Source organism: Periplaneta americana, chromosome 1 (genome assembly GCF_040183065.1).
Source record: "Periplaneta americana isolate PAMFEO1 chromosome 1, P.americana_PAMFEO1_priV1, whole genome shotgun sequence".
NCBI classification, from domain to species: Eukaryota; Metazoa; Arthropoda; class Insecta; order Blattodea; family Blattidae; genus Periplaneta; species Periplaneta americana.
The window spans coordinates 42,162,649-42,179,206 of record NC_091117.1 but is presented as its reverse complement, the minus strand read 5'-3'; the positions used below and the strand labels follow the sequence as shown (position 1 = coordinate 42,179,206).

The 16,558-nt window shown below is 34.1% G+C and overlaps 1 protein-coding gene across 1 annotated transcript in view; it reads right to left on the bottom strand.

The window, feature by feature from the left end:
* LOC138694918 (dnaJ homolog subfamily A member 2-like) overlaps window positions 1–15,302 on the bottom strand; it is a 47,320-nt gene extending 32,018 nt beyond the window's left edge. Inside the window, exon 1 of the mRNA XM_069819108.1 lies at window positions 15,151–15,302. Within this exon, the coding sequence (XP_069675209.1) occupies window positions 15,151–15,219 (69 nt within the window). The 5' untranslated portion in view covers window positions 15,220–15,302. The remainder of the gene's footprint in view (window positions 1–15,150) is intronic.
* Window positions 15,303–16,558: the final 1,256 nt, after the last annotated feature.

Below are 16,558 nucleotides of genomic sequence, written 5' to 3'. Positions count from 1 at the left end.
TTCAACAAGACATTAAAAAATCTTAAGCAGACTTCTGGACAGAGATATCAGATCAGACCTGATACAGTGAAACTTCTCCTTATGGACACCTCCAAGATAGGGACACTCCTCATATATGGACAGATTTTTATGTCTCAACTGAAATAATGTAGAAATGATAACTTTAACGCTCGTTTACGGACACTCTCAGACACGGACAGCTGTTTCACAGTCCTAAAGCCTGCTTCAGCTCCTGACTGCGGGCAGAAGTTCGATTTCAAGACCTATTGTGTTACAAAAATGGAAAATTTAGTTTTGAGAACTGTACAGAAATTCCTTAACATGATAGATGACAATAAGGATCTTATAGGCTACCACTAGTCCAGCCGGCTACCCCTTGTTAGCTGGAAGCAGGTGCATAAACAAAGTCATAAAATTTAACCTGTCTGATGGGTCCAAGGTTTCCGCCATCGTGAAATTTTATTCGACACGTGATAGGGTTATTAGGATTATTCTATTCACTTCAATCAGTTGTTCTGTTTCGAGAGACATGGCACCTGAACGTAAAGGTTAAGTTGAAAACTGTAAATTACAGTACTGCATAACTGTAGACCTAGAATAAAATTGCATGGCAAAGACTGTATTTTCCTTTTTCGGTCTTATCTACTGTAGTTCAAAGTTGCAAAGAATTTGCTGTAGTACAGTAGACTGTATTTAGAATTAAACTACAGTAATACATTTCATTTAAAGCGTGAAGGGATACATAATGTATATTATAAATTTACTGTTAGATTGGGGAGTCTCCCTCCCAATAAAGGATACCTCTCACATGCGGACAGATTGTTACGTCCCTTCCATGTCCGTAAATGAGAGGTTTCACTGTACTTCAATTCCAAAGGGCTTACTACATCTACTTCTTTAACAAAATTGATGAGAAAATAGTGTGAGTGTTTTCCAGGCTAAGAGACCATGGTCGACTGGCGATGTTACATCCGGCCTGGAAAGCCGTGAAAGCCTACATTCGAAGATGAGAAAAATTGTTCTTTTTATAGCCACTCCAACTGTTCCAGTTCACCTGATATATCATACCAGGTTTCAAGTAATAGTTTGACAAACGAAGAGTTATCTAGAACTCATGACACTATTATGTGTCTCGTCTAGGAAGAAGTTTTAGCTGACTGTATAACCTAAAACCCTGTTGGATGTGAGCTGTACAGAGCAAGATAAAACTAAGGGCTGACACTCCTGCCATGTCTTTGATAACATTCTTGCTATCTTACAGTCTTGCAAGTGACCTTTCACGTTCAATTAGTGAATTAATTATTTAAGGAAACTGAGAGAATATTACCTGCATTTCAGAGCAGAGAGCAGTTGCTCAAAATGTTCTCCATTATGTTCTATATTCCTAGATTACTAATCATTCATCTGACTACTCAAGATTGGCAGCATTGTGTATTTAAAGTATTTCTGGTTTAGCGAGATACATGCCAGTTCAAGTTCATTAGTCTATATGAAAAGGATGTCACTGTGATGATTGTTGAAAATGACTGAATTGTTAATAAGATAGCAAAGTGGTGGCATCCGACAAACAAATGTTCAGTAATAATCATGGGTGTGATTTATGAATGAAATATGTGAAATGCTTGAAAACTTCATTGTATCCGCAAAAAACATAAATCTTAGGAAGTTAATCTAGAAAATGAATTAAAATTAATCGCGAAATCGAATGATTTCAACAAAATAGCCTCATAGTCACTAGACTCGTACTTCAGAATATTTATTACGCGAAATACTCGCGAAAACAGATAATCTTTTCAAATAAAATTTTAAAAAATTGAATTTGGCTGTCTTCTGAAGCTCTGCGTCAGCTGTAAACAACAATCCAACAACATCTTTGCTGAGACAGAAGAGTTTACATACAGTTCTATTTTACAAGCTTCTTGAAATCAAACGAGGATCACAACAGTTTTGCTTCATTATAGGCTACATTCGAGTACTGTAGTTTTCTATCTCAAACACTGACAGAGAGTGAAAATTTTCAACATATAAATACATTTTATCTGATTGACGAGTTCGTCTATAATGTTCAAATGTTGAAACTATTCTCAGTCTTAATATTCAAGAGCAAGATAATTAAGTACTGGATGCCGACATTTAATAATGGGAATTTCTGAATAGAGTTCATCCGACAGCTGACTAAGACTGACAATGTGAAGTGAGAATGTGGTGCAATAACTGATAAGGAGAGCCTATACAATGTGTCATGGGCCGACCTTGAACCTAAGTAGTCGGCATTCTCACCGAGCTGCGAGATTGCTGTGTGGCAGGTAATTAGTGAGTTGGGTTTTCTTGACCCCAAGTACAATGTGTCCCAGAACTTCATACATTGCTGCAACATGTGCATAGAATATAATGGGGGAAATCCTCTGAAATTCACATAATATTCTCTCCATTTCCCTAAAAAACAATTATTCACTAGTTAAACGCTAAATATCACTTGCCAGACTGTAGTGCTGTAAGATGGCACGAACATTATCTGTAAGAGCTGTATTTACAACTTGGAGGAAAAACATATTGTTGTTGTCAGAAGTTCTGTTTGAAGTAGAGAATGGTTACTTTAATGTAAAACATGCATTTTAAGAATTGGAAAATGTATGCAAATTCTTTATTTAAAGAACGCTAAACTTCGGAAATAAATTAATTTTATACTATAATACTATGTACCAAAAATAACCTATAATCTGCCATAAACAGTTTTACTTCAGGCCTACCTCTACTTCACACAAACTAATGAAATCCTAACTTCCCATGGTTAACAATGTTCTATTTAATGATAGTTGATATAAAATTTCATAGTACTGTCGACAGCAAGAGAGGATGAAGAAACAAACTATAAATTGAAGTTTTTCATTCATTTATCAGTATGGTGTGGAATTTAGTGTAACTCTGTTGCTACTAGTGCGGATTTCACACTCTGCACAAATGTCAAAAGAAACATTCTGGCGGGAACCATATGTTCAGTAAGACTAAGGAACCATATTTTAGGTGAATTTGAATCCCTAAACCACTTTTCTCACTGTAATGACGGAGTAAAAATGTTCAAATGATGTTTTCCAAAATATCTTCCAGAAGAACTGTTCAGTCTCTGGTAGAACAACAGACTAAGAACAAGAGGGTCATGAGTTGGCACCCTGGACAGCAATTTTTCTCTTCATAACTTACAGACCGACTCCAAGGTATACTTAGACAGCTATCAAATTCAATACCATTTTTTTCTGGGAGTAAAGAGGCTGTCACACTGACAAGGTCAAGAAAGCATGTGGGCTTTTTAAGTTCACGTCCCTTTATGCTATAGAGCAGTGATTTCCAAAATAGGGGTCGTGTAAAGAGTTGAGGGGGGTCGCCAGATGGTTTACAAAATAAATAAAAAAAAAAGCAATATTAACATACACTTATTTTGTATTTAGAAACATAAAAATATACAATGCCCAGAATAAAAAATAAAAAACCGTAGTTATTACTTGTTATTTAAACACGGAAATTTTACTTGAAGCAAGTAAAGCGTTAGGTTTGGAAGTAAATCCCGAAAAGTCAAAGTATTTTTTTTTTAAATCCAATGCCACCAGGTTGTCTCTTTTAGACATTTCTAGTCTTCTCTCCTGGCCATGGCTTAGTTGTAACCCACTTCTGAGGTTGGGGCGCCTGGAAGGAGGAGTTACATTACCCCAATGATGTGATAGGATGATTATGATAATGTAGTGCCAGGAGAAGTCTTAAATCTAAACTTAACCTAAATTCCAGACCATGGACGAACACAGGAATAATCCCCTTTAAGGAAAAATTCCTGTGCTCTAACCGGGAATCGAACCCGGGATCTCATGAACTATAGCCAGAAGCTCTGACCACTAGACCATGAGGCTAAACAAAAGACAAAGTATATGATTATGTCTCGTGACCAGAATATTGTACGAAATGGAACTATAAAAATTGGAGATTTATCCTTCAAAGAGGTGGAAAAATTCAAATATCTTGAGCAACAGTAACAAAATAATATAAATGACACTCGGGAGGAAATTAAACACAGAATAAATATAGGAAATGCCTGTTATTATTCAGTTGAGAAGTTAGAATTTATAAAAGTCATATTACCGGTTGTTCTGTATGGTGTGAAACTTGGACTCTCACTTTGAGAGAGGAACAGAGATTAAGGATGTTTGAGAATAAGGTTCTTAGGAAAATATTTGGGGATAAGAGGGATGAAGTTACAGGAGAATGGAGAAAGTTATACAATGCAGAACTGCACGCACTGTATCCTTCATCTGACATAATTAGGAACATTAACTTCAGACGTCTGAGATGGGAAGGGTATGTAGCACGTATGGGTGAATCCAGAAATGCATATAGAGTGTTAATTGGGAGGCAGGAGGGAATAAGACCTTTGGGGAGGCCGAGACTTAGATGGGAGGATAATATTAAAATGGATTTGAGGGAGGTGGGATATGATGGTAGGGATTGGATTAATCTTGTTCAAGATAGGGACCTATGGCGGGCTTATATGAGGGCGGCAATGAACCTCCGGGTTCCTTAAAAGCCATAAGTAAGTAAGTTATAACTTATTACCAGGGAAAGGATTTATATGTAAATACATATTTACTTATAAAGCTAATATAATTTATATTTTGCATTATCTTTATGTTTCACAATGTGTAGGGTTGAAAAATCCTACTTTTATTTTCCATATTTTTCCATATTTTAGAGTTTAGTACATATTTTCGTTAATTTCCATATATTTTCCATATTTCATATAAAACAGTCCATATTATATTAGGTTTAACAATAAAACAAAACAAAATTCCATTAACTTTTAAAAATACATTTCAACAATAGAGATTTAAACACATGTTCAGTAATCCCTTTAACATCAGAGTTATTTGAAAATTAGCAGTCCTATCAACAATGGGAAAGTAAGTTACAAAACTGTATTAATTTAATTTAAAATTTTTAACAGACTTCAGTTGTGCAGCTCAACAGTTAAATGCCAGTCAGAGTACACATAGGTTCAGTTTTGTAAATCATACTATAAAGACGGTAAATATGCCAAAAGTACGTCATTCAGTCAATTTAAAATCAAAACTAACAAGTTACATTTCAGAATTTAAAGAAGATGGTTTATCAACTGACAATAAAATATTATTTTGTAATTTGTGTCAGTGTGCAGTATCATCTACACAAAAGTTCCTGGTGCAACAACACATTACAACTAGTAAACATCAGGCCAACAAACAACTAAATTCCAAGCAGAGACAATTGTTTTTAACACAACCAACAACATCGAATGTAAGATCTGAGTTTAACATCGACCTGTGCCGTTCTCTCATCTCTGCTGATATTCCTCTCTACAAACTAAAGAATAAGGTCTTCAGGGAATTCCTTGAAAAATATACTCAACATACAATCCCGGATGAGTCAACACTTAGGAAGACGTATGCTCCATCCATCTACGATGAGACAATACAGAAGATAAGAGATGAAATTAAAGATAGTTCAATTTGGGTTTCCATTGATGAGACTCCCGACAAAGAAGGTAGACTTGTTGGTAATGTAGTTATCGGTTTGTTAAGTGAACAATATTCTGAACGAATTCTTTTACATTGTGATGTTCTAGAAAAGTGCAATAACAAAACTATAGTTAAACTGTTCAACGAAGCTATGGGTATCCTGTGGCCAAAGGGTATTATGTACGATAATGTGTTATTCTTTATTAGCGATGCTGCCCCTTATATGGTCAAAGCTGGACAAGCATTATCTGTTGTATATCCTAAATTGACTCATTTTACTTGTGTGGCGCATGCATTTCATCGTGTGGCAGAAGTGGTCAGAGACAATTTCCCTAAAGTAGATTTGTTGATTTCATCAGTGAAAAAAGTATTTCTCAAAGCTCCCAGTAGAGTTAACGTGTTGAAAGAAATGTACCCTGAAATTCCATTGCCACCAAAGCCAATTTTAACTAGATGGGGTACATGGCTAGAAGCAGTTGAATATTATGCCGAACATATAGACTCTATTAACAATGTTCTCCTTGCATTGGACTCTGAAGATGCAGTCTCAATTGATACTGCGAAAACAGTTACCTGTGACATAAGTGTGAAGAATGACTTAGCTCACATTCAGCATACATTTTCATGCATCATAAAAACGCTCAAAAGTCTCCAAAATAGGCACCTTTCACTATCTGAAAGTTTTGAAATTATAAATAGTACTGTGGAACAACTGAATCGTGGTAGAGGTAAAGTTGCAGATGCAGTAAGAGCTAAGGTGGACACTGTACTTTCAAAAAACCCTGGATATGAAGAACTACAAAAGGTTGTTGCTGTGATGAGTGGTGAATCAACAGTGAAGATTAACTTGGACTTATCCCCAGCAGACATTGTGAAATTGAATTATGTACCAGTTACTTCTTGTGACGTCGAACGCTCTTTTAGTCAGTATAAATCTATCCTCAGAGACAATAGAAGAAGATTCACTTTTCAGCACTTGAAAGAAATGTTTGTAACCTATTGTTATGGTAACAGACAATAAAAATTGTGTTTTGTTGAAACTACATTGGAAGATAAGGTACGTCCATTATATTTTTTGTTTAGTTTGATTAAAATGTACCAATATTTAACGTACATAGTCATTTTTTTATAATTTTAAGTCCATATTTAATTCCATATTTTGGTAAAAATCCATATTTAATTCCATATTTTGGTAAAAATAACTACATATATATTTACATATTTCATATATTTTTAGTCCATATAAATCCGTTCCCTGCTTATTACCTATTAAGTAAACAATATTAATACTATAAATGTGCCTGTTTTTCAGAAAGTAGCTTCTTAAATATTGATTTCATTTTCAAGTTCAAGGAGATTTCTCGATTTTGTTTTGGTGGCAATCATAAACTAGGAACTTACTTTGCATAAATACGAGATTGCAAATGTTATCAAGCTTCTTTTGCAAGCTCGAGGTATTTTTCTGATTCAAAATTGGTCTATGCTATGCGAAAAAGGTGTAGTTTCAACATTCCATCAATAGGTTCAATGAGATTTTCTCTCATTTTTTCTTCATTAAGCCAGTTGCACGCAACTGTCTAAAAACGGACTCAGTATCCATGTCGTTTTTTTTATTTATTCCAGAAAATACTCAAACTGTTATTTAAAATCGTATTTTGGGTGGTATCTACTGATTTTGAATAAAATTATAGTTGTTTGAAATTTTATAAGGATATGTATTTTTTTAATGGGGTCATGATGTACGGTAGTGGGGGGAGGGGGAGGGTCGCAAACAGAAGTCTCGCCAAAAAGTGGGCCATGCCTTCAGAAAGTTTGGGAATCACTGCTATAGAGCATTAAGGATACCTTCACTTTTTTAATATAAAAATAAGTTAATTAAACAGTGCTCACACATTCATCAGTCCACAATAAAAACTTACTTACAATCTCTTCTAGCGATATTCTCTGTCCTCAGTTTTTGATACAAAAAATAATTTATATCCTGAAGCTTACTGAATCACATTCACAGATGATATGTAACATAATCTCTTCTTCTAGCCCACAAAAGATACAAATGAAAGTTTACACCAGTACATAGGTTTTTTTAAGTATACTGTTCCTCGTTAGTAAACCCATCACTATTCTGAAGACAATCCTCAATTCCTCAAGGACAAGAACTGTTTAGTAATGACCTTGGAGGGTCTCTAAGCAATCACTTGTCAAATTATAAACAACACAATTACAACCACTTCAAGGATAGCCTACTTTTCAAACTCCATAGGTCTGCTTTTCTTGGAAAATGCTTTTACGATTGATATATGTTTATCTAATAATTATGTTAGCGTTTTAGAAGCAACTTATTGAGTGAGAGACTGGTTGTGAAAGATCTTTACTGTCCCATTGAGCCCATCTATATCAATTTCCAACAGTTAACTATGGTAAACACAAAGAATATGTAATGTTTGTTTTTCCAATTACAAAATGCATCGTCATCACGTGTAAAGTGAAAAAACAAGCAGTGCGAAATAAATACACACTTTCATTTTATACACTAGTTCCTAGTCCTTCTCAATATTCTAATGGTCATCATATGTTTGCCAAATGCCAAGTTCAAAGGTTCAAAGAAGGCTTAAGGGAATTTGTACATAAAGGCATGGAAAAAATCATCAAAAATTTGCTATAGTCGCGACGATGTTATTCCCGGCGTGACTCCTCCTCTTTGCTTACGTCTTAGGTAGGTAGTATCGTTCGCCATTTTTGTTCTTTCGTTGCCGAGCTACCACACGAGGAATCTATTTGCCTCACCGTTAAACATTATCATACCGCAGCTCCTGTGATAATAAATAAAATGCACTGTAATTCAGCAAATAATTGAGCGGCAAATAACATCCTCGTGTGCTTTCTGCGAACGCCAACGAAAGAGCCAAAATGGCGGGCGATATTATTTATCGAGCCTTAGGAAATGGATAACGTCATCATCAGCGAATCACAAAACGCAAAAGTTTAAATGTAGCCGACCTGCAACGTGATTGGCTGCCGGAAATAAGAGTGACGGGATTATAATATTAAAATTAAGATAATTAACTTCAGGGATAATCAAAATTCCAAAATTTTCAGGAGCCAGCACATTAATCCACACATGCAATGGGAAAACAATTTGAGCTAAGGCAGAGATACATTTTATGATGATCATCATCATCATCCTTCAGGAATTAGGCCTCTGTAGACCTGTTTCGGCCCCATCTTTTATGAATATATTAAACAATATTAAATACCGGTATCTATGTAATGCAAACATATGCTATCAGAGATTCTCTGTGCTCTTCACTAAAGCAATATATAGTAACAATCATCTTAAAATGCGCAAGAAATATTTCAATATTAGGGGAGGTGATGGGTGAAATTTCTTTTTTCTACATTTTTCAAGCTTCGTCCTTCATTTTTTGTGCACATAATCACGGTGTGATAGATAATGATATAGTGCAGTTTTATTTCTGTGAGTCAATTAGGTTCTGAGTTAACAAAAATATTTTTAAAAATTTGCGTAATTCAAAATGAAATGTGTCCCTCAATTTTTCAGTAAAATGTCTGAAATATTTTTTGCAAGACCAATAAAATATTTAGAAAAACATCAAGCATTAGTTTTCCTATATCTTCACTACAAAAGGGGGAAAAAAAATTTATCTAAAAATAAAGATTTCCCATTGCTACTATAAATATTGATTTTTTTTATTTCAAAAAGTATTAATTTAACCATAAAACCCATGTGCTATTTTGTTAACCTCAGTGTATAGAACATGAAGTAAAAATTTCATGTTCCTAGCATCAAAATTGTAAGAGCCTTTACACTTCGAACCTTATGAAATGTACTGGAAAAAAAAAAAAAAAAAGTGAGAAAACAGCTTGTAAAATTTGCATGGAATTAAAATTCAAGGTGCAGCCATTTATATGTTACGTAATTTTTACACTTTCAAGTACCACAGAGCATTGAAACTTGCTCAACATTAAGATATTGCTGAGTCATTTTTCACAAGAAAATTAAAATACTATTTTTGATTGAAAATGACCAAAATTTCACTCGTCTCCCCCTTAATCTAATTCAAAGTCTTAAAAAATTTTAACTCAAAAATGAAATTCAGGAGCCACATAAATTTTTAGGCACCATGGCGACCTGGAACCTGAGAATTGTTTATCCCTGGTTAACTTATTTATAATTAGTATGGTTTAAAAAGATGTAACAATTAATTGCTCCAAAACATAGCAGTCTGGATACATACTGGACAGGGCAGCTCATTTCATTTGTCCCTTCATGTTATGTACAAAAAAAAATAATACATTCTATTTATCATTTCGTATTTTTTATTTCAAATATCTATTAATTTTTACTAAAAGTTGCTATATTTCTTGTGCATTACTCTGGATAAATTCATTTGTATATAATCAATATTAATAAATCACTCTAATCATTTTCGAAAGATCCCTATGCATGCATAGATAAACTGGCTTTGACAGATGACATGTTCAAAACTGCTTTTTAGGCATTAGAAAATGCTGAAATGTGGTATATATAATTCGAAAGTCTCGAAATCGATTTTTTTGTAGAATTATAGAAAGTGAAAGTTTACATACCGGGCTTTCATTTAAAAACTTCATGGTCTTAACAACTATTTGTTTCAATTAAATTTAATTAAAGAAAAACATGTCAACTTCGATATTAAGGAGAAGTTCAAAACCGGTGTTAATTGCATTTTACGTTTCACCCCCTTTGAAATTTCAAATGGTAGCCCTATTATTAGTATTATTATTATTACTATTATTATTATTATTATTATACTTAAATCTGAAAGAATATTCATTGTTTATACATGTCATTTGTTCTAACGTCTTTTGCTTTCTATTGTCGCCTGACAACATCGATTGTTATTGTCAGATGGTTGTAGGGCGAAAACATTGTTTATTTTGCGTAATTTCCTAAATGTGATTAATTAAATTTACTAAATTAAGTGTTCAAAATGTGCTCTATCATTGGCTAAACAGTAATACGGTCTATTTCGAAAGTATTCTACATAGCATTTCCATAGTACTGCACTTATCAATGTAAATCCAAGCTTCGGCTTTTATTATCCTCTATTGTTTTAAATTTTTTAAAGAATAGGTTTATAATACACAACCATAATATTCCTTAACATCAGTTTGTGTAACTATCTGAAATAGCCTGTAATCAACAATAGTTTTTGTAGTTTTAGTCTCTTCAGTTCTAATCAACAAAAACAACAACCCAGGTTGCCAGATTGACGATAGAAAACAGAAGATGTGAAGTAAATGAGATACAAAAACAATTAAATACCTACTCTTTAAAATTTTAGTATCATGGGTGTAAATTGAAATTTGAAACGAGTGGTGGAGGATGAGGGTATTAAACCTGAAGTTGCAATTAACACTGGTTTTAAACTTCCTCCTAAATATCTAAATCGACTGTTTATTTGTTCAAATTAAATTAATCGAAATAAACAGTTCTTTAGATTGAGAAGTTTTAAAATGAAAGCCCTGTATTTAATAACAGTCTATTTAATTTTCTAGTTAGTTGATTCTATTGTAATTTATTTTTAAAAACGCTTCTCACCTCAGTGATATCACAGTCTACTATATACAATCGCGAAGCTCAACACGTACTAAATATGCAAACATTAGATAGTTGCTCACCACTAGGATCGCTAATATCGCCTCATTACAGGCAATGCAAAATAGAACCGTCACAGTCTATTGTTTCTAGCACCCTCAAAACTTAAGCTTCGTGACTGTATATAGTAGACTGTGGTGATATGCTGTAACAATGACAAATCATGCTAGATACACATAAATGAACACGAAACTCCTTATACAGAGAATATAACACAAATACCTAGTAACTGTCGATTTACATGATGCAAAGAATGCAGGAGAAAAGCAGAAAACACAGAAAGAGACTGCAATAAAGTAAAATACGGATTTCCTGAGAAATACTAGAGTTGGCAACAATGCTTCATATTTTCAATTGTTCTGCCCACATCAGTATGCGAGACCCTCAACATGAGTCCCTCAATGGTTCAGAGCAGTCATTTAATATTGCACAGTTTGTCTGGCTTCTGAATCAAGTTTTCAGGGCCTTCTCTACTGTGCTAATGAGAAAACAAAAAGATGACCTACTATCACAGAAGCACTGTAATAAAAAGTATTATAATTAACTAGTTACGTACTCTATGTATCACTTCCATCATTCCCATTCAAGCTTGGGTAACAACAAACCTGTTCCAACTTCAACAATTTCTTATCTAACAAAATAATAGTCACACTTATGTGAGTGCTAGGTCAGACGGGAATAAGTGGGGATCACTCTGTCAGAATTGAAATCCTTTTTTGGGAACCAGAACAATTTTACAGCTATTCCAAAAATCAATGAGAGTCAAGGGAGGAATACATATTATGTAATAGTTTACAATTTTAAATATCTTCCTATGCCTATTCTTTTCGCCACATAATCCTATCATTTCAATTCAATTCTTTCAATCTCTTGAGAGAGAGACCAGTATTCCATTTCTGATTCCATCCAATTTTGAACACTTTGCTTAACATCTCACAAAATCAATTCTCGTGGACAATTTTGACTGAATATATATATATTTTTTTCAAGTTCCAGGTGTCAGAACCATATGTCAATATACTACGTACTTTTGACTTGTAGGCTATATTCCCATTATCTCCTGGCCTAGTTGTCTCGTGAATGATGCGTTGTTGGTATCATTTGTGGAGTCCAGACCTGTCTTCGGACAGTTGACCAAACAACAATGGTCATTTTGTTTTTTTATTGTTTATCCCAAAGGACTCCATTTAACACTAACTTATATCTGATAGTTCTTGATTATTAATTGGAACTCTAAATATTTAGGCCTATATCTGTTGCAAACTTTTACGATATTTACTTCCAGTTTTAAATCTTTGTTTTGATCCTGAAACAGCAAGTAAAATGTTTTCTCAAAATTTATTTTTAATCTCCATCTATCATATTCCTCTACCAATTTCATAGTCAAATACCCCCATAGCCTATCATCATAATCCTGGGTTATTAGCAGCAAATGTGTGAGGGTATAGTTTCCTCTCCTACTAGGATTCCCATACCTGAACATACCTGACAAAGTAATGATGGATTATTCAGAAGAAGTGTACTTTGAACTTTCCTAATAAAGTGCTGGTGATTATTATTATTATTTCAAAGCTTGTGATTAATACGTCATAATGTTTCAAAGACTGATGCCTTCATCTTCAGGTAAACAAAGGTGAGAAGAGTAGGTACTCTGTTCGTTGGGGTGATTACAAACGACGGAATCAGTCAAGTAAATAGGCCCAATGACCTCAACGAATAGATTACCCTCCCCTCACAGTTTACTTTAAATCAATCTTCGAAACGAATGTTTAGTCAACGGTCCAAAGACTGGTTGGAAGGTAATTATGGAGTTTCACTATTTTCGCACAATCTTTTTCAAACTTCCATTTTCGCCGTATTTTATCGTCGCAAAAACGATACAAATATTTTCATTTGTCGGAAATCAACTGTAACCTAACCTATCGACTCGATTATTTAGGTTGTAATGTATCTGGTTGTCAGAATTTTCCAGGTTGTCAAAATGTCGAAAATGAAAGTTTGGAAAGAAAAAAGGTGGTAAACTTGTTGTGAATGTTACGTTAGGTTACATTATTATAGGTGCTTTCTGACAATTGAGTAGGCTATTTCTATTGTTTTACGACGGTGAAATACGGCGAAAATGAAAGTTTGAAAAAAATTGTCAAAATCCATTATTAACGGGGAATATAATAAGCTCTACAACTTACCAATTAGACGTTACGTGGTTAATATAGGGTCTCCCAATCTGTTTTCAAAATATCCACACAAGTGCCACACGGACAACTATCAGACAACACACCATGTTTAATTAAGAACTCACGCATTTCTTTGTAAGAATGGGAGTTAATAAACCCCTAAACTAACCAAACCTAGCCTTCGTATATGCAAGACGTAACCAGAGCACGATCACACTGGCACTGCATGAGACGTCCATCCACTATCATCGAAGTCATAAAAACAAAAGCCAGATCCTAGAATACTGTAAATCGATCGACCAATCGAACTCCACCACCCAGCAACCAATCACAACCACCCCCATTGAAACTTAGCCACCGATTGTAACAACGCCCGGCCAATTCAACTTACAAATCGCAATAAATTAATCAAAAAAACATGTTCCGTCATTTCCGAAAAATAAAAACCAAAACATTGTATTCACTTATAAATCTACTCTATAATGAAGAGCCTTATTTAACAAACCGCGCAGTAGTCAAACTCCATAATTACATTTTAAAGTTTTACAATAGTTTTGGATGATAGCGTAATGTTATGTTTGTTGAGAGACGATGTTTACTGCTTGGTGGCGATCAAGTAGTTTAGGTTAGGTTGCGTTAGTTAAGGTTAGATTAGGTTAGTTTAGACTGTGATGGGTTACGTTATGTATATTTCCGAAAACTGTTTCTATTATCTTTCGAAAATCGAGCATAAAATCGTTGTTTGTGAAAAACCGTTCGAAAATCGTGATACCAATAAAGCATCACTCATGAGACAACTAATACAGGAGATAACTGGGTAGGGTGGCATATTCTCCCCCCCCCATTGCATACGCCTATCTCGGTGACTAGATAGGGTATACCCTGACTAAGCTTAGTAACATCTTTGCTATGAAATCTTATTCAGCACCAGAAATGGCCAAAATCCGAAATATTCCCTAAATCAGTTTAAATTATTACATATTCTACTAAAAATCCAGCTATCCCGAGGAACTGATTGATGGAAATATTCAAAACGTCTTTATACAACGAATTCTCACAAATCAAATGCGTAGCTAAAATGCATTACACCTCATATCTGGAGTGCACCAAGTTCTTTCTGGTGACCAAAATACATATACAAATTTACTTAAATACAAATAGTTTATGCACTGTAAGAACCTCGTGTCACAGAGTTGCAACGTTAATATTTATGAAGTAAATAAAGTTTTAATTGCTTCACATAATATGAACAAAGAAAACCAAATGAACTTTGAACATTTAGTGCTTAAATAACCAAATTCATTACTGTTTCAATAGTTTAGGCGTGTTGGTCAGTTCCGTTATCATAATTAAAAGGCACTTTGAACATATTCACAGTATAATATATACAATAAGTAACTAACCCATACAAATTTATGCCAAAGTTGTAATCTAGAAATAAAGAACAATTGCGCTTTGTGTAATTTTCTACAAATCGGCATTCGATAGGTGTCGTAATCTTAAAAACGTGTAAACGAAAAGTAAAACCAGACTACTTCATGTTATTCTTTCACAAAATTAGCAATGCCTGGATACAAGTTTCTGAGTTTATGTGGTATTTTATTATCTGTTATTTAATTTCAACCTCATGTCACGATGAGTAGTGGCCTTGGCAAATGGTACAAATCCAGCTCTTCCTTTTCAACATCCCGGTACGCAACACCTTATCAGACATAGTCACATCAAGTAAATCTAACAAACTAAAAAAATGTAATTCAATTTACAATAAATGTGAATTTACCTTTTTGATCTCGAGATCGGACGCACTTTTACTTACTCCTAACACATCATACAACTTGGTATCCGCCATTTTCTAAACAAGGCGATACAAGGAGTGACGTCCGTAACCTGCCTTTGCAGCTGCAAGAACGAGTTGCAAATCAGCGGAACAATGTAGTCAATACAAAGTCCATTGCGAAATTAAATATGAAAATATTAAGTCATGCTGAAGAAAAAATATATATATTGAAAAGTATAAAATATACGGTACATGAAAGATGCTATAAAGTGTACTATAGGGTTGTACATTATGAACTAAAGATAAAAATCTCTCTGACCTACTCTATTTTGGACTAGTTAGTAATAGTCACGCCATGGAACAACGAGTTGCCATGGAACCATAGCACAGACCATAGCATCCATTGATCAAAGATTAAAATCTGAATAATAAGATTGTTGAAATCTTTGACACAAATGTTGACTGCGCTAGCATTGCAGTATCTTTTACGTGGCTATTAGATTTATTTGTAAAGAAAAAGCCTAATGAAGACAGTGTTGCCAGGTTGAGAGATTTATTCCTTGACGTAGGGATTTTTTGGTCGAAAAGAGATTGAGGGATTTTTTGACAGAATGTCACAAAATTTTCACACCTTTCCAATTTTCCATTTTTTTTATATTTTTCAAAATATTTTTATTTTGCAGATATAAAATGAATGAGTTTCTTAATTTTTATTAAAAGCCCATAAAAGTGATTTAACACTGAAAATTCTATTATATGGTTTGTCAACAATGGATTGATATAACATATAATTTTAATTCAAAGAGTTGAGTGATTCAGATAGAAACGACCAATGAGATTTATGTTTTTCTTTTTTAATTTTACTGCTTATTGGCTGCCATTTACCATTGTCGTTTACGTCTTCTCGTTTTATATTCAAATCGATTCAGTACTCAGATTGTTGCGAATATGAGTATACCACAGTCTAGTATATACAGTCACGAAGCTCAATACGTAGTAAATATGCATCCATAGATAGTTGCTAACCACTAGGATCGCTAATTTCGCCTTATTACAGACAATGCGGGAAAGTACCGGCACAGTCAATTGTTTCTAGCACCCTCACAACTCAAGCTTCGTGACAAATTAATGCCCTTCGATGTTTACACAAATCTCAAAACCCATACATCATATAAACACGTCAGGTTCATGAGGAGAGCATTAGATTTGCCCAATCTCTGAACATTGTTCCAGAAGATGCCTTATTTCATAAGAATGAACTTTCTTAAATGCTACAAAGATTCGTAACCTTCTGAGGAACAGAGAATTTGATATTTGGTGTCGTCATCCACAGAAAGGGAAAGGCGTAGTTTTATTTAAATAATATCCTAGTGCCAACAAATGGATTTGTAAACACGAACGACTCTCCAAC